Below are 22,350 nucleotides of genomic sequence, written 5' to 3'. Positions count from 1 at the left end.
TAACAATCGTCTCATCATTGATCAATCCCTAAAAAGTCCACCGCCGCCAGCTCCCTCGAGCCGTCGGGTTTTCGACTCGAGTAACAAACAAGAGGTTATCAAAAGTAAGAATGGGAAAAGAAAACAACAAGTAAACCGCATGACAACTCTCAAAAAGAAACCCCGAGAGGGAGATAAATGGACCCCTCTCGTGTCCCCCCTCCTTATTTTGTTTCTGAGCCAGCTCGCTCGTCTCGAATCATCAAAACGTTCCGTCTTTTTTCGCCCTTTGGTTTTCGTCCGACCGACATCTCGAAACAAGCACTCTCGAAGAACACGAGAATAAGGTAGCGGGAAGCATTGAACCGCACAAAGTATTGTACATTATTTTAGAGGAAGTAGAAAAAAAGACACAACGTAAAAGGAAGAGGCACGTATGCCCCCTCCGCCAACTCATCCGCCCATCTTCAAGTAACTAAGTAGACCTTTTCGCGCCTCAACGTGCCCTCATGCGTGTTCATGAACAAGCGTGGCTGGCCGTAGTTGCAGTGTATCATCAGAAAGGTCCATGAACAGAAGAGAAAGCAAACTGAAAAACCACAAAAAACAAAAAGGGGGCAAATTAAGTGAAGGTTGATTCGTCATGAATACGTGGAATCATCGCGAAACAAAGACCGGAGTCAACCAGAAATAGTGGTGCGTCGAAAGCAAGACCCAAAATTCCCTGAACTCCTTCCGCCTGGGAACGGCTGCCCGGAGGCAGTCAAAGAATGTACAGTAGGTAATGGCAAACGCCTGGTGGCCGTCATGAAGCGAAGCGAGAGTTCATCCGCCGCAAAACGCCAGACTAGGGCCGATCGGGTCGGCTTTTGGTCTTCGCTCGGTCACTATCCGCCTGTTCGTCGACGTCAAGACGCTTCCGCCAGTCGGCAAGGCTCTCGCTAAGACCCAAACCGACCTCGTCGTCTTTTCTTGTGGGAGTGGCGGCGCCCTCGAAGTCAAAAGTGTTGCTGAGACGATAGTTCTTGTTGGTAGCTTCCCAATGGGTGCGCAGGGTCTCGAGTTCATTAGCCAGGTTGTCCAACGCAGTGCTATTGCGGCCATCCACACCGCTCGAGGTACCGCCGTAAGTGCTTTCGGCGTCTGAGCTGTCTTGTCGCTGGTGGCCGATGCTGTTTCCGTTGGTGCCTCCAGCGGTCACCTCGGAGGTCATGCTCGGAGCTTGTCTGCTCTGTCGGCGGTAGCTATCAACAGATGACTCGACCTGGTCCAGAAGAAGAGAGACCTTCTGCTCGGCATCTTGAGCGCGGCGTTCCAGCAAGCTGTTCTCCTGCTGAAGCTCCTCCAAGTCGCGGCGGTTGGCGGCCAGCTTGCGAGAAGACTCTTCGGCGTCCTTCAAGGCGCCCTCGCGTTGCTTCTTGCTGTCCTCCAGTTCCTTCCGGACGATGTTCAGCTGTTGCTCGAGCTGCTCGGTCGAGGCTTGGAGATCTTCCTCGAGGCTCTCAATCTTCTCCTGAAGGATGTGACGTTCGCTCTCCCAGTTGGCAGGGGCGGCACCACCCACGTTTGACGCCGAGGACTCCACGCGTTCCTCAAGCTCCTCGATCTCGGACTTGAGTCGAGTGTTCTCCGCCTTGTATCTAGCCAGCTGCTCCTTCAACTGCTTGAGCATCTTTTCGGTACCCTTGACGTAGTGCACGGCAGACTGGTAGTCGTTCTCGAGCTGAGTGAGCTTTTCGCGGTAAGCGGCTTCGGTGGCCTCTTGCTGCGCGGCTGCGCGCTGGGCGTTCTCTTCGTGCGCGGTAGTGGCGGCAGAGAGTTGGTCCTCCAGGTCGCGAATGCGTGCTTGCTCGGGGGTGTTTACTCTAGGGCTTCCAATGCTGCGTGTCCGAGCCACGTTTGTGGGACTGATACCACGCTCGACAAGAATGTCCTTCAGGGTGTTGTGTTGTACCGTCATTGCGTTGGTCTCCAACTGCTGGTTCTGGAGCTGGTGCTTCAGGTCTGAGTTCTTAGCCTGCAGAGACTGAGTTTCCCGCAGCGCCGCCTGAAGCTGTCTTCTAATGGCAACGCCCTCGCGACTGGACTGCTCTTGGTAAACCTCCAAACCGGCAATGCGCTCCTCAGCAGTGCGAAGCTTGTCCGCCGCAGAGTCTGCCTCTTGCTGGTACTTCTTGACCAGGGCGTTGGCGGCATTGAGTTGGTCCTGCAAAGCCTTGAGCTTCTCCGAGTCAGCATTACCGTCGGCTCCAATGTTCCTGGCGGAAACCTTGTCAAAGCCGGCAAGCACAGCCTGTTGATGTGTTTTGGCCTCATTTGCATGCTTCTCAGCAAGCTCCTCGGCATCTCTCAATCTCTGGGTCGCTGCTACGAGTTCGGACGTCCTAGTCTCGTGTTCTGCCTTCAGTTTGTTAAGCTTGACCTCTAGGTTCTCTCGTTGTGAGCGCTCCTCCTCCAATTTGCTCTCGAGATGAGCCTTGATTTCCGCAGATGCTGCCATTGCTTGGCGGAGAGAGTCGAAAGTATCGTTTTGCTCTTTAGAGGTGCCGACGGATTCGTTGTACTTCTTCTCGAAGTCTGCCCTCTCGACCTTCAAGAGCTGCATAGACGCCATGGCCTCGGTATACTGAACTGCCTGTTCTCTTGCTTCCTTCTGAACCATGTGCAGCTCAGCCTTCAGTTGCTCTAAATCCGTCGAGGTCATGGTTTTGTACGATTCAAGCTCGCTCATACGCTTTTGGGAAGCGTTCGTGGTGTCATCCGCAAGCTGGCGGGCGCGCTTCTCGGCCTCAAGCTCGGACTTCAGCATTTCCATCTGGGCTTGAAGGTCTTTTTGGTAGTTGAGAGCAGTGGCCAATTTGCGACTGATTTCGGTTGACCGATCATCGACGTCGCGCTCACCATCAAGCTGGGGAGTGCTTGCAACACTGCCGCCTACTTGGGCAACGAGCTTGGCCTTGGCGTACACAGCTTCTTGTATGGCAGCATCTCGCTGCTTCTCGGCTTCTGCGATCTGCTTCGCGGCGAGGATTGCTTGCTTGTCGACCGATGCCTGAACATTGGCGAGTTCAGTGCGCATAGCCAAGAGCGCCTCTATGAGGGGCTTATCTTCATCGTCGAACGTCTCCGCGGCCCTGCTGTCAAGAACGGGACTGAGACTTGCGTTGGGAACATAACCCGCCTTTCGCGCAAGCTCAAGCTCTGAGGCATACCAGGCATTGCGGTTCCTGGCCGTATCCAATTCCTTCAGCAAAGCCACAGTCTGCGAGTTACGACCCGAGGATCTTCGGTTTAACGGATTACTTGGTTGACGAGCAGCGGGGGGTGGTGGAGATGCGGGCCGATTCGCTTGCGCTTGCAACACCTGCTGCTGCATTTGCGGTGATGGCTGCTGCGGTGGGGTCCGTTGCTGCTGCTGTTGTTGGGGCGGGGGCGGTTGCGGTTGCGATGGCGGCGGCTGAAGCTGCGGCTGAGGTTGAATTTCAGGTTGAACCTGGGGTTGGACCTGAGGTTGGACTTGGGGTTGAACTTGGGGCTGGGGTTGAGGCTGAACCGCCTTCAGACCAGGTTCTGTCGTGCTGTCCACAGAGTTTCCAGAGCGGCTCCCTTGCCTCGACTTGGTCTTGGCTGCCTCAGTAGGACCTGTCTCAGACTGTGAGCCTGTTCTCTTGACTTGCTGCTGTGGCGTTCGTCGACCGTTCGTTACCGGGCTCTCCGATTCCTTGGATGCGACCTCTTTGATAACTTCCCGAATAACTGGCGACTGATTCAACTGGGGAGAGCCAGCAGAACCGTCCCTTTCTGAAGACTGTCCACGAATACGACCCAAATTCGAAGTCTGAACTGAAGGTTTCGCAGGCGTGGGTCCCTGAGGGGGCGGTCCAGCGGGAGGTGAGGCTGCAGCAGATCTCGGCAACTTAGACATGTTGTTAATGGCGGCTGGGTTATTGTTTGTCTCTGTTCCGTTGGGTCCACCCCTGTGACCGTTGGGAGGGCTGTTCACCGCAGATGGATCGCGAGCTGCCCCCATCAGTCTCTTTTGCTCAGGTGGCCCGTTGGAACCGTCACGGGGTATCATGTTCCTCGTGTCGGCAGCGACGCTGGGTCTCCGTGATCCTTGCACCCTTGCTGGCTGTTGCCCTTGTCCGGCTGTCTGTTGCTGGGCCTGGGCATCGTTCGGGTAACGAATCTTGGTGGTGTCCAGCATATAGACGATGCCGAGATCGCCAACACTCGCAGGGGATGAGCTCGGTTCGCCTCCAACTACCACTACTGCCTTCCCAACAGTAGTCATACTGTGACCTGAACGGGGAGAGGGCGATGGCCCCATGTTCTGGAAGGTGTACCAGCGGCGCGATGTAATCCTGAAAGCGGCAAGATCACCGAGGTCGGCTCCTTCCTCTGTGCGTCCACCAAAGATGTACATCACGTCGTCCACCAACGATGCGGCGTGGCCTTCGCGAGGAACTGGGATGTAGCCGATGCAGTCCAGTTGCGACCATTCGTTCGTGGCAGGGTCGTAGCACCAAACGTCGTTGAACCATTGGTATCCGTTCGTACCACCAAAGCTACGTCTCATGTCAGTATCTCACACCTTAGCTATTCTCAGCAACACATACAGGTACATCTTGTCATTGAACGTCACCACGGAGTGGTTGGTTCTGGCAGCGGGAATCTTGCCCACAGCCGGCCCTCCACTGTCGGTGTTCTGGATCAACATCTCCCATCGGTTGTTGGGCATCTGCAGCTGGTTGAGGTCGAAAGCGGAGAGGTCGTTCATGAAGTAGCCCTCAATCTGGCCACCAAAGATGTAAATCTTGGAGCCGAGAATGTTGAGGGAGTGGCCATAACGACCAGAGGGTCTTGTGCCAGAGGGAAGTGCTCTAGACCATTGTCTCGTGGCTGTGAATAGGTCAGTCTCTGTCCGACAGCAAAGAAGCATTACGGGTTGCGCCGTCAAGGTGCAACTCACATGTGTTGAGGAGGTACAGCGTCTCATCCAGAACGTCCATCTCGTCGACCTTGGTGTCACCGCCGTAGACGATGAAGGCATTGCCGACAAGCAGACTTGCGTGACCGACTCTTGGGCCTGGTCCCTCAGCAGTAGTCGCAAGGGGGTAGCAGGCCATGTTCTGCCCAGCCTCGATCATCCATAAGTCGCCCTTGACCGTCGAGCTGTTGATCAAACCGCCCATCACGTAGATGTCGCCCTCCTTGGACGAAACTGAGTTGACGGCAGCACCATATCTGGGGAAGGGACTCGGGTGTGATGATGTGTAGGTCAGTCGTCGTTGTGACCAAGGGTAGAGCGACGCATTTGGGTTCATCATTTGTTGTTGCTGGGGAGAAACATTCTGCTGGGAAACTGGGGGGCCATTTCGAAGCTGGGAAGCGGTCAGTAATGACCAAGACGGACGAGGCACTCAAGTATGTGGAAGGATTCTTACAGGCAGGTCGCTCGAAGGCGGTTGCGACGAAGTCTGGTCCACGCTGGGACCTCGCTGACGGGCGTAGCCTACGTCGGGGCTCCCAGCTCCAGCGCTTCCATCATGATCGATTGAGTTGACGCTACCCGTGGGTGTCGAGCGTTGGGTAGCGTTCTTCTCTTCTCTCGCTATTCTGGCGCTGGCACTCTGAATGGAGCTCTGGGAGCCGCCACCGCCCGAATTTGCGTCGCGACTTGCCAGAGCTCGATCCTGGCTCTTCTTCGATTTAAAAAGGAACGCCATGACGGATCAGGTCACAGCCTGCACGCGGAGCGGCAGTGATAAGTGATGGGTTCGCTCGTGGGCTGTCGCCAGCGCGCGTGGACGAGGGTATCAATTAGGTCGTCTCGTTCGTTTTGGATGTATCGTTCGTATGACGATGGTAGGAAAATCGGGATTGGTGTCGTGATAGCGATGCAGGGGCTGAGCGAGTGGTATCGCCAGTTTGCTGGAGTCGGGTCTGGTGCGGCGGCGCGCGATGAGATGCAGCGGATGCAGGAACACAAGAACGGGAAAGGGAGTCGAGTTTGCGGATGGCTGGGTTCGCATCGGTGGAGTGTCCGGGGTAGTAGCGAGGGCGCGTTGCCAGGTGAGGACTTTCCTGCGATGTTCGACCTCGTCCTTTTTTTTTCTGCGGTCCTCCTCTCCGGCGCAGTGATGCGAGTAAGGGAGCGAGGGGTGAGGAAACGAAGGAGAGAGGAGGAGGCTGGGTTGAGCGAAGAAACGGGACGATGTCGACTCCGCGCGTACAGAGCTGCTCGCTGACGGGGGTTGGCTCGTTGGATTTTAGGGGATTGGTTATTATTATTTTTCTCTTCCCGGGGCGGCCCCCCTTCGAATTGCCTTCGTCTCTCTTTTCGGGGGTCTTAATATTATTTCCGCACGCGGGCCTTGTCCGTGGATAAAGGCGCTGAGACTGTCGTTGGTGTGTTGGTGCAGGAGCTGTTGGGTGAGAGAATGTGTCCAAGTTGGATGTCCAGACGGAGGAAGCTGTGAAGCAACGAGAAGACCAGGCTGGGAAGGCGTTCTGTGTATCAAACTAAGGTCAAGTCATTGGGCTCGTTGCCTCTCCTGGGCAGGATGGTGAAAGGAGAATTTGGGAAATTCCACAATGGGGATTGGAGAGCGAGGAAGTGACGGGACGGGATGCAGCCAGCGGAGCGGTGCCTACAGCAAGCAGCAGCATTAGCGGCAGCGGCACCCAAGCCAAGCAGAGCAAAGCAAAGCAACGCAATGCACCATGCACCCTCACCCTCACCCTCACCCATCGAGGAGCCCAGGAGACTTAGGTAAGGAGAACCCCCGATGGCAATGGGCTGCTGTCTCCCGTTTCGGGGCTGCTATTCCTGCACTGACACTGAACTGATTGACTGAGATGGTCTCCGTCGGGTTGCTGCGCTGGCCTGTTCTCCGCCCTCCGCCCTCCGCCTGGCAATTGTTCGCCTTGCCCGCTGCTGCACCTTGCACCTGCACCAAGGGGCTTGTCCTTCAGCACGTCTTGGCCAATGGCATATCGTGAAGCTCGGTTTCTGCTCGCTTGTGGATGGGGGGGTGTAGGGGGGCTTGCAGCCTGTACCTAGGGAAATCATCCAAGCAAAGCAGAAGAAGCACCTCAGCAAGTGCGACCGGGAAACTTTTTAGAGGAGCACGGGGAGGCTGCACGCCTTCGTTACGGTGCCTGTGGGGGGGAAAGAAGGAAAAGGATCCTTAGACATCAGGCGGGACATGGGGAGTACACTCCAAGACACGTGGCTTGGGCAAAAAACGGCCGGGTCAGGTATGTCACTGCCCGGTACCTGTCTGTCTGCACGGTCAGTGACCCGTTTATCGAGAAAGGGGTTGGCGAACGAGGGAACTCGAAATGGGCAATTGCACCGTATCATCTCGTGGACTACCGTCGGTACCTTACAGACAGTACGGGGCATCGCGTCTTCTGGCGCCCGGCACATGTACTCCCAAGTACCTGACTTTGTCTGTCTTTGGTTTGGCACCAAACGCCCCCAGGTATTTAAAGATCTTGATGGAGACCGAGGTTCTATTAAGGGCTTCTCTGGCACGACCTGATGCGTTCCGTCGACTGAGTCGATAGCCCTCAGTTGACCATTGCTCTGCTTTCGCGTCTGCTTGTCTATTGCCTAACGTACCGGTTTTTCTTACTACGTAATAGCAGCAGCAGCAGCAGCATCATCATCACTCATCAGCCACTGTAGCATCCGGCATCATCCTTCCACGTCCATATCGTGTCCCTATATCCGTATACAGATCCGGATGGCAACCAGGCACGTCTCCCGTGAGAGAATATCCGGGACTGCCAACTCAGCCTTCCTGACACTGATCGCCCGGGTCTGAACAACGCTGTCTTTGTTTGGTTTCTCCCGGCTGCCCAACCGTCAAACACGTCTTGCGAGAGACGAAAACCCCCGTCAGCCCCAGCCGGCCATTCCTAGTCCCAGTATCCGTACCAGTCCCGGCACCAGCACCAGCACCACCGATTCACGAATCGGGGTGCCACGCGCCGTGGCTGTTGGCTCACCTCATCATCGTCACATCGCCTTCGTCAGGGCTCCCACAACCGTCTCCAGTCCGATGCCACGGAAGGTTGCAGATCATGAGCCTTGAGTCGGACGACGTCCGGCTTGTACTGCCGGCCTGTCGTTCTTGACGTCCGTGGTCCCCGTATCGCACAGTCATATTCTGTGCGACGCAGCCATAGCTCAAAGTCAATCGACGACCGCGAGACATGAGGCCTCTCTCTTCTAAACAAACATCAAGTCGCGGCCCAAGACATGAACGTACATGACGTCCACGACGGCGTATCTGGCATTCCTCTCCGCCACCAAGACCATGTCGGCGCGCAAAAAGTATCAAAAGAACGGATAAGCCTGGCTGCTCAAACCCGTCCTCTTTCTTGGCTCTTTCAAACTTCGCCAGTCGGCAGCAGTCTCCGGGAAACGCAGGGTCCCGCTTCGTCCTTTTTGACGTATGTACGTGTCTGACGAGCAGAGGCGACTTGGGCGACCCGAGACGCAGGAATTCATGAAAATCACAATTTGCTCTGCCCATGTTCCTGACCAGGGCTACAAAAACAGCAGAGGAAAAGAGGATGAGGCTCGGAGCAACTTCCTCGGAGAAGATTCTTCCCATACGTTTTTCTGTTAATGGTCAAAACGGCCCCAGGGGCGTAGCAGCGAAAGAGGGCGGTTCCATTTGGGTACAATTTCCCTTTACAGGAGGCCCATCTGCCATGAGGTGGTGCGTTTCATGTTTTCAAACCTCCAACGCCATTCGATCGATGGCTATTCAGTACACGGACTCTTGGAGGAGGTAGGTATTTGAAGCCTGGTAGCGGCCCCGAAATTTGGACAGCGACGAGGGAAGAGACGGGAATACTTCAGATGGGCTGAAGGACGCGGCGGATAAGAGGATCCGCGGCCATACACTGTGTGTAGAGTCGTAGTAGGTAAGGTAGATCAAAGTCCGCAGGTGAGATGGCGATAACACAGGTCCTAAGGTCAGGGACGTGCTCCACACCACAGACGTTGAGGTATCTTACCGTACCGCGCCTTGGCTTGCGTACGGATGCCGGCTTGGAGATTCTGGGACGGATGAGCAGCCGTGGCGCAAAGACCGAGGCTTCGATGGAATGTGTGCGGAATGTTGGCAAATTAGCCTATGCCTTAGCCTCGCTGCTAGATGGCCGAAAGAATGCTGCCGTGAGATGGCGCGTCTGAGAATAAGATGCGACATTCTGGTGAGCTTTAGCAACGGCTCTCTAGCGCTGTGCCTCAAGCAGACGGGGGACGGTGAAAAGGGCCACGCGGCACCATCCAACTCTGTTCGTTCAAGAGGTCGATCTACAGCGAGAAGGAGACGCGGCAGAGAAGTGAGGCTCGTGTTCAAGCAGGGAGCTTCCAGGTCCGAGCCGAGAAAACAAACAGGATGGACCCTCGCGATCGCATCTGATGGTGCTTGGACGCATCGGCCGCCCACGAACCGACTAGTCCGTTTGATAAGGCCATGGGTAACAAGAAGAGACCAGCCGCCTCGGAGGGCTTCAAGCATAAACCGTCTCAACAACGATGGCCCTGCTAAGCATCGTACAGAGCTGGTGTCCAGCGCCCGCCGTCGTCGTCGGCGGCACAAACGGATGCAGAAACGGAACACCAACAAGTTGAATGAGAATGTGTAGTTCGGATCGCAGCTCGCACACCGTGCAAGGCGACGAGGTATGGCAGCAGATTCGGAGGTATGCGAGTAGGCGATATGACGTGACTGAGTCCAGAGGAGGAGATGCGACGATCCACCATAAAAAGGAAATGGTATCCCCGCAAACCAGACTGGCGAGGGCCACGGCCAGATCAGAGAAAAAAGAGCGAGCGATTGCCATTGAGCCGGTGTTTTGGGCGAGACAATGTTTCTCAAGTGCCCGCGTTCCCGCAAGCCAATTCCCCACCATTCCAAGAAGATGCGCACGAATATAAGGAACGTATTCTCCGATTTGCCGAGATGCCCAGTCGCGATGATCCAATCTTGAGATTATGCCAGTTGTGTCTTTTTAGGTAAACAGCGTCGCGTGGCAGCGTTCCTGGGTGTTGGCTGCCAGCTCGAGTCATCTCCCTTCGCGTCGAGGGGCATCTGAAGATGGCTTGCTTCCGCAGGTGTGAGTTCTGCCGGATTCCAAGTGCGCAGCTGCCAAAAGGCATTATTGCGCAGAGAAGCAGCATGAAGCGAGAACAGAGTGCAGAATGCCAATTGTTTCCGCGAATTGGTTGCACGAGGAAGGTCAGGTGAATCGCGAAGACGTTGGATTATTAAGGCAGGCACTTCCATGTTCAGACTAGCGTCCTTCTGACGTGGAACGTGCACACCGGCCGAGGCCTCGATTACCTCATCCCCGATTCGGATCGGGTGCTGCTGCGCTGGACTCGCCGACAAGCCGCTGGCCGTCAGCGAAGATGCGGAGAGGTGGAGTTGAAAGGCGGTCAGGGACAGGTCAGTTGCAGTTGCATCGGGTCGCCAACATTGAAGGCCTCGGTCTGTGCCGGCACCGATACATCTAGGTCACCTCCACTGGGTGAGGGTCATTCTGGGGTGCACACCGAAGCATGAGACGAACTGCCCTGGTTTCCAGATCTTATGAGTGACTTGATGACGAATAACTGTCATCCCCCGATCTGCTTAGGAATTGCGTTCGCGATAAAAGCTTTCTTTAGGCTCTTCAAATTTTCGGAAGCTTCTTTCGAATCGCAGAAACCACATCAGTCAGATAAGGCGAATGGGCAGACACAGCTGCTGATAGGTCGGTTGGCCCAGAGCTGACCTCAGCTCAAGGTCCCATTCCTAATTTTCTAGGTGCCCGGGCTGTTCCCGCGGGCCAAGCACCGCACCTGAGCACCACCTCACCTCGCTGAGTTGGGCCAGGCTAGCCGCTGGCACCACGCCGCCAACGCCAACCCGGCAGACCTGACCTGTCACTCACCTCTCCAAAAACTCCAAATTCGCGTCACCGACGCAATCGCCGGTAACCATCTACATCCACCTCATCCACGCGGCCACCGCAACACCGAAATGCCGTCGCGGTGAATGCTGAAAAGGTGGTTCGCACGCCAGTACTAAATATCCAACCGTCGCCGACGTCCCGACAACATGACTGCTGCCACCGCGCAAGACCAACCCGATCCCCGTCCTCCGCCCGCCAACCATCTCCGACAGTCGAGCTTCTCGAAGCCCTCACTGTCCTCCTCTCAACCCCGCCACTACTCCAGCCTCTCGCGAAGGACCAACAGCACTGCGCTTCTGGGTGTTCACGAAAGCCCCACGATGCCACCCATCCAGCGCCCGAACGGCGCCTCTGCCTTTGCCGATGCGACGGCGCAACCCTCTCCATCGACTGCCTATCCTCCCTCAGGCCTCCAACGATCCACGAGCCATGACGATAGCTCCGCCAGGCGCCCATCCAGCGCGCCCGGCAACAAACAGATACCCACTATCGGTTTCCCAGCCGGAGAGCAATCCGACTCGGACCGACCGAAACGACCAACCGTGAAGCCGCTGCTCATGCGGTCCAAGAGCGAATATGGAGGCGGCCGACCAGCTCCCGAAGAGGTTGACCATTCCGACGACGACATCCCGCATTGGGGCGCAAGACATGGTTTCGAGGAGTATCACGAGTCTCCGGATGTCATAGCTGCGCTGGCAAATGTAAGTTGAGCATTTCTTTTCGTTGATACCACACCTCTGCGCATCCTCCTCTTTTCCATCCTAAGCTTTAAGCCTCCCCACTTGGCGGTCGTGTGGCGGCCTTTTTGCCGCTTGTCTGCTGGACTGGCCTAGCCGCTGTCAGTCAGTATCTGCGCGTGCCGCGTAAAGATAGGAGAGGCGTGCTCTGCTGCCCGCATCGTACGCCATGACTGCAGCATGCTCGTTCGAATTCCAGTCCTGAGGCGGCGCGGGGCACCAAATCGCCCAACTCCTGGTCTACATTCCATGCGTCTTGGATGTGCTAGGCGATGGACTCACCCGCCGGGACGATAACAATGACTGCTTCAGCAGCCATGGAACTGGATGACCTTCAGCGCGAGGTCGGCACCTCATTGGACAATTGGGACTTGTTGATACCTTCACCCACACTGACCCATGCTGACTTTGACTTCCAGAACTGGTACATGTACTGGACAGACAAACGGCACGAGGCGACCGGCAAACCGAAACGAAGGTCGCACGAGCTACAGGACTGGCGCATGAGAGACAGGCTGAAGACCGTCTCTGCTGCGTTGGCTGTCTGCCTCAACATTTCGGTCGAGCCTCCTGATCAGCTCAAGACCAACCCTGGTGCAAAACTCGAAGCATGGACGGACCCCACGACGCCTCCTCCTCAAAAAGCCCTCGAAAACATCGGCAAGGCACTTCAGGCGCAGTACGAAACACTGGCTATTCGAACCAGGTATAAACAGTACTTGGATCCGTCGGTTGAGGAGACCAAGAAGTTCTGCCAGTCTCTGCGTAGGAACGCAAAAGACGAACGAGTTCTGCTTCACTACAATGGTCATGGAGTGCCGAAACCCACTGCCAGCGGAGAAATCTGGGTTTTTAACAAAAATTATACGCAGTACATTCCCGTGTCACTGTACGATCTTCAGCAATGGCTACATGCTCCAACAATTTATGTCTGGGATTGCTCTGAGGCGGGGAACATTCTCAACAACTACCACCGCTTCGTGGAGAAACATGAGGAAGAAGAGAACGAGGCTAAGGAGCAGGACAAGAACTATGAGAAAACAGCTTTCCGGCCCTACATTCACCTCGCTGCCTGTGGAGTAAAGGAGAATCTGCCGACCAACCCTCTGCTCCCAGCCGATCTGTTTACTGCCTGCCTCACCACCCCTATCGAGATGGCTCTGTGGTTCTTCGTCCTCCAGAACCCCCTCAAGACCAATATCTCACCAGAACGGGCCAAGAAGCTGCCCGGGAGGCTGCAAGAAAGAAGGACTCCTCTTGGTGAGCTCAACTGGATCTTTACGGCCATCACAGATACCATTGCCTGGACAACATTACCAAGACACCTCTTCAGGAAGTTTTTCAGACAGGATCTAATGGTTGCTGCCTTGTTTCGCAACTTCCTGCTTGCTCAGAGGATCATGTCTGTTTATGGCTGTCATCCGCAATCATTCCCCGAGCTCCCAGAGACACGCCAACATCCTCTGTGGGCCAGCTGGGATTTGGCCGTCGACATGGCGCTGGCGCAGCTGCCTATGCTGGAGAGAAAGGAGAACGAGGGCATCGATTATGAGTACCAAAACTCGACTTTTTTCACAGAACAGCTTACAGCATTTGACGTCTACCTTACAAGAGGCGACGCCATGTCCCAAAGACCCCCTGAACAGCTGCCGGTTGTTCTGCAGGTTCTTCTGAGTCAACAACATAGAGTGAGAGCTCTGATACTGCTAGGAAGATTCCTCGACTTGGGACCTTGGGCTGTTCAGCTCGCCCTGAGTATCGGCATCTTCCCCTACGTCCTGAAGTTGCTGCAATCAGCCGCAGCAGAGTTGAAGCCAGTTATGGTCTTCATCTGGACGAGGATACTGGCTGTTGATATCTCATGCCAGGGTGACCTCATCAAGGATAGCGGCTACAACTATTTCGCTCAGATTCTGAAGCCATCTGAAGGCTTGCCAGTCGTCAATGAAGCAGAGCACAAGGCGATGTGCGCCTTTATCCTGTCCATGCTATGCAAGGATCACAGGCCCGGCCAGGGAGTGTGCAACCAAACGGACATCATGTCCTACTGTTTAGTACACGTGCAGAACCATGGTAACAACTTGTTGAGGCACTGGTCTTGCTTGTGCATCAGCCAGCTGTGGCAGGAGCTTCCTGAGGCAAAATGGCGTGGCATTCGGGAGAACGCCCCTGCAAAGCTGTCATTCTTGACAAAGGATCCGTGCTGCGAGGTCCGCGCAGCCATGCTCTATGCCATGAGTACTTTCCTGGGCATCACGGACTTAACTGACGAGGTTGCCCGGATTGAGGAGTCTATTGCCTGGACATTACTAGACATGGCCAATGACGGCAGTCCCATGGTTCGCCGGGAATTTCTGGTGTTCTTGTCGCGATTCATCGTCCGCTTCGAAAGCAAGTTCATCGTCGCTGCCTATGAGCAGCTTCTCGAAGAGAGGGAATACCTGTTGTTTCCCCCAGGTCAAGATGGCAATGACCACAAAATGGGGCTGCACTATGCTAGGAAAGAGCATAGGAACGCCGACGGAACTATCAAGCCCACTGTCCACGGCTTCGCCCACAACACCGTTTTTGCGGCGTGCTGGAAGCATGCTCTAATGCTGAACGTTGATCCCCATCCTGAGGTTCAGAAAGATGCTACCATCATCGTCGACTATGTTCATCAAGCTGTCGCGAATTCGGCAATTGGTGAGCATGCTCAGACGCTGATTGATGACATCCGAAAGAGGGCAAAGCGAGCATCGACCAAGCATCACCTGAATCTGAACCAGCGAAGCAACGCGATCGGAGTTTCGAACGCCATGGCTACTCCGCCTCTGGCTTCTCCCAGCTTGCTGCGTCGCACTGCAAGCCTGCTATTCACATTACCCATATTCGGCAGCGATGGTAAAGCAGAATCCAGTGAGAAATCCAACTTTGCTTCCCCGGCGCCATCGCCAGGGCTGCAGAGGGTTGGATCTCAAAAGAACAAGGCCCCCGAACTGGCTGCTGCACCACCAGAACAGAGCGATCCGACAGCCATTCACGCCAACTATCATATTGCCAGAGAGCCTGTCTCTGGGGGGTACGTAGAGCGAAACTTGGCAGACGAGATCAAGTTGCCCGACGAGAACGAGGATGCTGAAACGCCTGCCCGGCTACCCCTTCAGAGTACCTTTTTTGAATGGTCAATCGGCTACTTCACTGAGCCTCAAATGAAACCTAGCGAGTCAGATGAGCCTGGAAGCACCGAATACAACGAGCGGCTTTGGAGGAGAGCTCGAAATGATTACATCCTGACTGAGACACAGCCGCTCAAGCAATACGCCGGTAGCCATAAGTGGAACAACCAACTTGGCATCATCAACAATGGCTCTCAGCCCGCCAAGATGGAATTTCACCAATTCGAAGATCATCTTGCCGTGGCAGATGACGGCAATACCGTCTGCGTCTGGGACTGGAAGAAGCATGCTCGCCTTAGCAGATTCTCGAACGGCAACCCAGAAGGATCAAGAATCAGCGACATGAAGTTCATCAACGAAGACGATGAAGCTTTCCTTATGACTGGTTCATCCGACGGAGTCATACGCATATACCGAAACTACGACACGGACAAGTCCATCACGCTTGCCTCGGCTTGGCGAGCCCTCACGCACATGGTGCCCAGCAATGTCAACTCGGGCATGGTTTTTGACTGGCAGCAGTCGACTGGCCGTGTGCTAGTGGCTGGCGACGTGCGGGTCATCCGAGTATGGTCTGCGGCCCACGAGACATGCATTATGGACATTCCTGCTCGATCTGGGTCCTGTGTCACCTCTTTGACCTCGGATCAGATGACGGGCAACACGCTCGTGGCTGGATTTGGAGACGGTGCCGTGCGCGTTTTCGACACTCGTCTTAGAGCACAGGACTCAATGGTTAAGAAGTGGAAGGACGAGACCGACAGGCAATGGATCAAGAGCGTTCACATGCAACGCGGTGGACAACGAGAGTTGCTCAGCGCGAGCAGGAACGGCAAGGTGAAGCTGTGGGACATCCGCATGGACCGGCCACTGCAGGTTTATCAGACTACGCGGGACACACTTCGGACAGCCAGTACCCACGAACACCTACCGGTGTTTGCTGTGTAAGTTGACACTCAATCACCAGCCATGATGATGCTAACCCAAACGTAGTGGTACTTCCGCGCATGCCGTCAAGGTTTTCAACTTCGACGGACATGAGTTGTCTCGCGTCGAGCCATACTCGAGCTTCCTCCAACAGAGCAGGGGATCTCCGATTGCTGCCACATCTTTCCATCCCCATCGGCCCGTTCTTGCTTGTGCGGCCCGAGGCGATCACCACGTGAACTTCTTCACCTGCGAGAAGTCCGAAACGCATCCCTTGGTTGCTTAGTTCGCATCCATTGGAAGATGAATGGCATTCTCTATTGTATTTGGATCGCGGCATAGAAAGATGCCGCTGTTATGTGTAACTACTACCCGCTTGGTTGCGTTCAGTTCTGGGGGCGGCAGCATACCTGGCAATTTGGCGTTCAATTTGGTGGCAATGGGATAGGGAGGATTGAAAGTGCTAGTTAATCGTAGTCCACCGCTGGCCTCGACGCCAATTGATTTCTGAAAATCAATTTCATGTCAAGGAGAGATACCCAAATTTTGGAGTGCTGTGATTTGAGTCATAACCAGCGCGCCACCGCTAGCCGCCCTTGCCCCGCGCCCCTACCCCGCCATGGAAATTTCCAGGTCTTTTTTTGTGACACTCACCGAACAGTCACCCACCTCAGACCACAATTTGACCGGCTTCTTAACGCCAAACCAGCGGCCCGAAATCTCTCCTTCGACTCCCAATTGTTTCCAACAAACCGATCCCGACCGCAAACATGGCTGACGCGCCGACCGACCCCGCAAAGCCCACCGAGAACCCCGCCGCCGCCGCTGCCCCCGCCGGCGAGGAGGGTGGTGAGAAGCAGTCCAAGAAGGGAGCAAAGAAGGCCGAGGCCAAGGCGAAGAAGGAGGCCGAGAAGGCCCGCAAGGCTGCCGAGCGCCAGGCCGCCGAGGCCGCCGCGAAGGCTGCCGGCGGCGCTGGAGGCGAGGACCTGGCCAAGGACAACTACGGCGACGTCACCCACAAGACCAAGGTCGAGGCCGAGCGCGTCAACCTGCGCGACGTCGGCGACGAGCACATCGGCAAGAGCATCAAGTTGCGCGGATGGGTCCAGAACTCGCGCATGCAGGGCGCCAAGATGTGCTTCGTGGAATTGAGACAGAGCGGAAGCGGCAACTGGGCGATCCAGGGTGTCGTTGCTGCCAGCGCCGAGGGCAAGCCCGTGTCGAAGCAGATGGTCAAGTGGATTGGCGGCGTCAACCTGGAGTCCTACGTCCTCGTCGAGGCGACGGTTCAGAAGCCCCTCGAGCCCGTCAAGAGCTGCAGGGTCAGCAACTACGAGCTTCACATCACCAAGCTCTACGTCATCTCCGCGGCTCCTGAGGCCTTGGGCATGTCGCTTGGTAAGTCGCAGATCTGCAGCAGTACAGGGAGACCAACAACTAATTGGTGTAAAGCTGTCTCCAACCGCGCCATCTCCAGCTTCGACGACGAAGACCCCAACGCTCCTGAGGCTGAGAAGGCCGTTGACGATGTCAAGGCTGGTGTCGAGGGCGTCAGCATCGACAACACCCCCAGCGCGAGCTTGTCTACGCATCTCAACAACCCGGTCATGCATAAGCGTGCACCTGTTCAGCAGGCCATTGCTGATGGTATGTTTGGGCACCCCTTCTTACACGATACGTACTGACCGGTCTAGTCCGCATGCAAACCCGCAAGCTCTTCGCCGAGTACCTCGAGTCCCAGGGCTTCGTCCAGTTCGAGCCTCCCTGCCTGATCGGTGCCGCTTCCGAGGGCGGTGCCAACGTCTTCCAGCTCCCATACTTCGAAAAGAGCGCCTGCCTGGCCCAGTCTCCCCAGTTCTACAAGCAGATTGAGATTGCAGGCGGTAGGGGTCGCGTTTTCAGCTGCTTCCCCGTTTTCAGAGCAGAGAACTCCAACACACCCAGACACTTGACCGAGTTCACCGGTCTCGATCTGGAGATGGAGATCGAGGAGAACTACCACGAGGTCCGGGACATGCTCGAGAACGTTCTCATGTACATCTTCCGCGGCCTTAAGGAGCGCTGCGCCGAGGCCATCGAGACCGTCCGCGCCGTCTACCCCTCCGAGGACTTCCTCCTCCCCGAGCCCGGCAAGGAGGTCCGCCTCACCTTCGCCGAGGGACAGAAGCTTCTCCGCGAGGAGGGCCCCGAGGAGTTCCGCAACGTCTCCGACGACGAGGACATGTCGACCCCCCAGGAGAAGGCGCTCGGTGCTCTGATCCGCAAGAAGTTCAACACCGACTTCTACGTCCTCGACAAGTTCCCCGAGGGCGCTCGTCCCTTCTACACCCTCGAGGACCCCGAGAACCCCAAGGTCACCAACGGCTACGACTTCATGATGAGAGGACAGGAGATCCTCAGCGGTGGACAGCGTATCCACATCCCCAGCGTGCTCGAGGCCCGCATTCGCAAGAAGGGCATCGACCCCAACAGCCCGGGTATCAAGGAGTACGTCGACATCTTCCGCAGCGCCGGTGTCCCGCCCCACGGCGGTGGTGGTATCGGTCTTGACCGCGTTGTCGCTTGGTACCTCAACCTGCCCTCCGTTCACCTGGCGAGCTACTACCCCCGTACCCCCAAGAGACTTGTGCCTTAGATGGTTGAAAATGGTGTAGAATATGTCGTGGATGGCCTAGCTATGAGTCAAGAATAGAACGTGTCATGAAGGCGAAGATTCTCTTTTGCGTTAGTTTATATCCATATCGTGTTTGGATCATTGAGAGATGTCACGGGCTGAAGTGCTAGCATTGGGTTGAAGAACCGTGGAGCACGCATTGGTAAACCGGCGTAAAGCTCATTCAGAGCCGAGCACCAGTTGCAACTTATTTCCATATCGTGTTTGGTTGTTGAAGAACTCCGCGTAGGAGAGTTACGCGGGCGATACAGAAGCAGGCGCTCTTCTCGAAAGAATTCTCATGCGGGTGCCGGTTCCTTCTTGTATTCCAGGCCGTCGCGACTCCCAGGTACTTATTCGACGAGATCGTTTACTTTTTGGGATACTTGGTGGTTTGGTATGCGCCGACTCTTCATCTGCAGCCAATCATCAACGGTCATCCATGGATCCATCTGCAGGTCGAACCTGCCGCTGCCAAGTTGGGCGGCTGCGCCTACCTACTGATCTCTTCAGATCAGGCTGCGCGGGTAACCTCCCCGCAACAACTCCAACGTGCACCCAGATCATCTTATCTTGCCGGATAGCGACTCTAGTTATCGCTGCCCTTGTCTGTTAGCTCGAAAGATGAGCTTCGGATTCGGCGTCGGCGACTTCATCGCCGTCTTAGACAAGGCGAAACTATATCGTGAGCGGTTTGCTGATGCGCCCGATCACTTCGACTCCCTCAGCCGCGAGTAAGTTCACAGATTAGGCCTCAGCTATCGTGTCTAACAATTGCCCTCAGGATCGAGTCCCTCGCCTCCATCCTCGAGTATATTGGCAGCGTCGAAGAGCAACTCGAAGATACCGAGAAGGAACAGCTGGCGCCGGCGATCAAAGAGTCCGTCAAGCTCTTGGGTGAGCTGGAGAAAATCCACAATGAGAACACCAGCTTGGACCGGTCGTTGAGTACCACGAAGTTGGCCGCTTTGAAGCCTCGAGCAATTTGGAGCCGCCTGAGACTAAAGCCCGAAGATGTCCAAAAGCTTCGCTTGAGGATCAGTCTGAATGTGGCATTTCTCGGTGCCATCAAAGGCTTCAGAGACAGGTATGTTGGGCATGACCTCTTCCAGCCTAGTGCAATGAAACTGACCCTCCAACTGAAGTGAAGCCATACATGCCACGAAACGAGTTGTAGTTTCTATGCATGACGACCAATCCAGCCGGCAGCGGAGAGAGATTCTTGACTGGTTGACTATGACGGATTACGCGAGCCAGCAGCGAGACCACCTGTCGCGCAGACATGCCGGCACCAATGAATGGCTCCTAGACTCTGAAGAGTTTAAGTCCTGGATATCAGGAAAGAGCAAGACCCTGCTCTGCCCGGGAATGCCGGGGGCAGGGAAGACTGTCATGGCATCCACCGTTGTGGACGAGCTCCTGCGCCAGTTCCAAGACGATCCTGACGTCGGCGTGGCCTACATATACTGCAACTTCAAGGACCAAGAGAGACAAAATCACCACGATCTCATCGCCAGCCTAGCGAAACAACTTGCGCAATCTCGTTCTTCAATGCCGAGAAGCTTGAAAGAAATGTACGAGATCCATCAGATGAGCAGAACTCCCATGTCTCTTCAGGAGACTTCCGATTTGCTTCAAGCTATCGCATCGTCCTACCGGAGACTTTTCGTCATCATTGATGCCCTCGATGAATGTGAAACGAAGAGTCGCCGAGCACTCTTGTCGGAAGTTTTCCGATTGCAACAGCGGCAGAACACCAACATCTTGGCAACAACGAGGCAAATACCCGAAATCATCGATTCTGACCATTTCAAGGGCAGTGTCTCTGTGCAAGTTTCAGCTCTCGACGCCGATGTATCAAGATATATTTCGAGTCGCATACCCGATATGCAGAGCTTTGTTCAAAAACGTAGCGAGCTTCAAGAGGAGATCAAAAGAGGCATTTTGGGAAGCATCAATGGGATGTAAGTTCTGTTTTTTTTCCCTGCTGTCGGCGGTTTCACTTTCAATTTACTAATTAAGCTAGGTTTCTGATGGCTAAGCTACTGATCGAATCATTATCTTGCAAGACAAATGTCAAGGCCATCCGAAAGACGCTGATAGCCGTTACAACAGAGGATCACAGTTATGCCTACTTTTACGAAGAAGCATTGGAAAGAATTCGTGTTCAGCCGCCTGCACACGTCGAGCTTGCGAATGAGGTGCTCTCCTGGATCGTCTTTTCCAGGAGGCCCTTGAAAGTCCTTGAATTGCAGCACGCTTTAGCTTTTGAGGAAGGAGAGCCAGAAGTTGACGAAGACAACATATCCCCCGCCGAGATGATTATCTCCGCTTGTGCTGGGCTAGTCACCCTCGACGACGATGGTGGCACCATACGTCTAGTTCACCAAACCACCCAAGAATTCTTCAACAAAAGGAAAGCAAATTTGTTTCCTGGTGCCAACGCGGGAATAGCAAGGACGTGTGTGCGCTATCTCTGTCTTGATCAAATCCACCAACTCAGCAGAGATAGCCACTGGGATATTCCTCCGTGGCGGAGCCCTCTGTTCTTGAAGTTCGCGACGAGCAAGATGTTTCGGAATACGTTCATCCCGTTTTACGATTACGCCACAATGTATTGGGGGGACCATGCACGCGAAGCCGGAGAGCTTCCCGCTGGTGTTCATGAATTCCTCTCCAACCAAGTAATGTTCAAGATAAATATAGGCATTCTGAAGGAACTGGTCGGTGAGCAAGTGCCTTCCACGGGAGCACACCTGGCAGCGTGGTTTGGGTTGACTACGGTCTTCGAAACTCAAATTTCATCAGCGCGCGACCATGACTTTGTTGACTGGAAAGGCCAAACGTCATTGTCGTGGGCAGCTCGCAGAGGCCACCTGATTTTCGTGGAGTTCCTTCTCAATTACAGCGATAAGCGACAAAATGTTTTATTATTGGAAGCAAACTCAAACTGTGGGAAAGGACCTGGTCGATCCTCAAAAGACTCAATTTCATTCCAGCAAGCCCTTCGCGAGGCAGTTAACAGGGGTCACAGAGCCATGGTCGATGTGCTTGTCAAGTTCGGCGTTGATCGAGGACTTCGTCTTGAGAATGATACCACCTCGCTGCTTGGTCTCTGCATTGGAAGAGCAGATGTGGAGGTGATGAACGTTCTCCTTGCGCATGAACAAAGAACAACATCCGAATCAACCGAAGTTCTGGACGCAACGAAACGACGGATAGATCTTGAGAAGAGGGACGCATTCATGATGACGCCTCTAGCAATTGCTTCTTCGATCGGTCTTACTGCGGCAGTTGAAATCCTTCTAGAATATCACGTCAACGTCGAACCCCGAGACATCAATGGGCGCACTCCTCTATTCCTAGCTGCTGAACAAGATCATACGTCTTCGTTAAGACAGCTTTTGGAGCATGGAGCTGAAACTGAGGCCCGAGACGAAAAAAGCCGCACTCCTCTCCTGGTGGCTGCTGTAAATGGCCACGTATCCTCAACACGAATTCTCCTGGAACATGGAGCCAATATCGAAGCTAGTGACAAAGACGACAACACCCCTCTCTTGGTAGCTGCTGCCAAGGGTAACACATTCTTGTTGAAACTGATCCTGGAATTTGGAGCTGAGACTGAGGCATGGAATTCAGACCAGAAAACGCCTCTCATATTGGCGGTTGCAAAAAATCATGCACATTCAGTAGACTTACTCCTCAAACATGGGGCCAATACCGAAGCCATTGACAAAGACAACAACACACCTCTCTTGGTAGCTGCTGCCAACGATGACACATTGTTGATGGGATTACTTCTGGAACATGGAGCTGAAATTGAGGCATGGAATTCAGACCAGGAGACGCCTCTTGCACTAGCAGTTGCAAAAATCAACACACGTTCAGTAGAGTTTCTTCTCAAGCATGG

General features: G+C 54.8%; 4 protein-coding genes across 4 annotated transcripts; 3 read left to right on the top strand and 1 right to left on the bottom strand.

Annotated features, from left to right (window-relative positions):
* Positions 1-826: 826 nt before the first annotated feature.
* On the bottom strand, positions 827-5,708 carry CkaCkLH20_02937 (kelch domain-containing protein; the record flags this gene model as incomplete). The annotated part of the gene is made up of 4 exons (XM_038885656.1): positions 827-4,547; positions 4,599-4,881; positions 4,952-5,363; positions 5,427-5,708. 4 exons carry the CDS (start codon positions 5,706-5,708, stop codon positions 827-829), a joined length of 4,698 nt encoding a protein of 1,565 aa, XP_038748855.1.
* A 5,403-nt stretch (positions 5,709-11,111) lies between these two features.
* On the top strand, positions 11,112-16,073 carry CkaCkLH20_02936 (WD repeat domain-containing protein mip1; the record flags this gene model as incomplete). The annotated part of the gene is made up of 3 exons (XM_038885655.1): positions 11,112-11,666; positions 12,122-15,804; positions 15,854-16,073. 3 exons carry the CDS (start codon positions 11,112-11,114, stop codon positions 16,071-16,073), a joined length of 4,458 nt encoding a protein of 1,485 aa, XP_038748854.1.
* Positions 16,074-16,557: 484 nt separating this feature from the next.
* Positions 16,558-18,422, top strand: CkaCkLH20_02935 (putative aspartyl-tRNA synthetase; the record flags this gene model as incomplete). The annotated part of the gene is made up of 3 exons (XM_038885654.1): positions 16,558-17,185; positions 17,240-17,434; positions 17,482-18,422. The coding sequence occupies 3 exons, from the start codon at positions 16,558-16,560 to the stop codon at positions 18,420-18,422; spliced, it is 1,764 nt and encodes a 587-aa protein (XP_038748853.1).
* Positions 18,423-19,064: 642 nt separating this feature from the next.
* On the top strand, positions 19,065-20,408 carry CkaCkLH20_02934 (ankyrin repeat protein; the record flags this gene model as incomplete). Its single annotated transcript, XM_038885653.1, has 3 exons — positions 19,065-19,174; positions 19,225-19,527; positions 19,586-20,408. 3 exons carry the CDS (start codon positions 19,065-19,067, stop codon positions 20,406-20,408), a joined length of 1,236 nt encoding a protein of 411 aa, XP_038748852.1.
* Between the last annotated feature and the right edge of the window lie 1,942 nt (positions 20,409-22,350).

The sequence above is a fragment of the Colletotrichum karsti genome (genome assembly GCF_011947395.1).
Source record: "Colletotrichum karsti strain CkLH20 chromosome Unknown Scaffold7, whole genome shotgun sequence".
Classification (NCBI taxonomy): Eukaryota; Fungi; Ascomycota; class Sordariomycetes; order Glomerellales; family Glomerellaceae; genus Colletotrichum; species Colletotrichum karsti.
The sequence above is the reverse complement of the archived record's forward strand: the minus strand, read 5'-3'. Positions and strand labels throughout refer to the sequence as shown.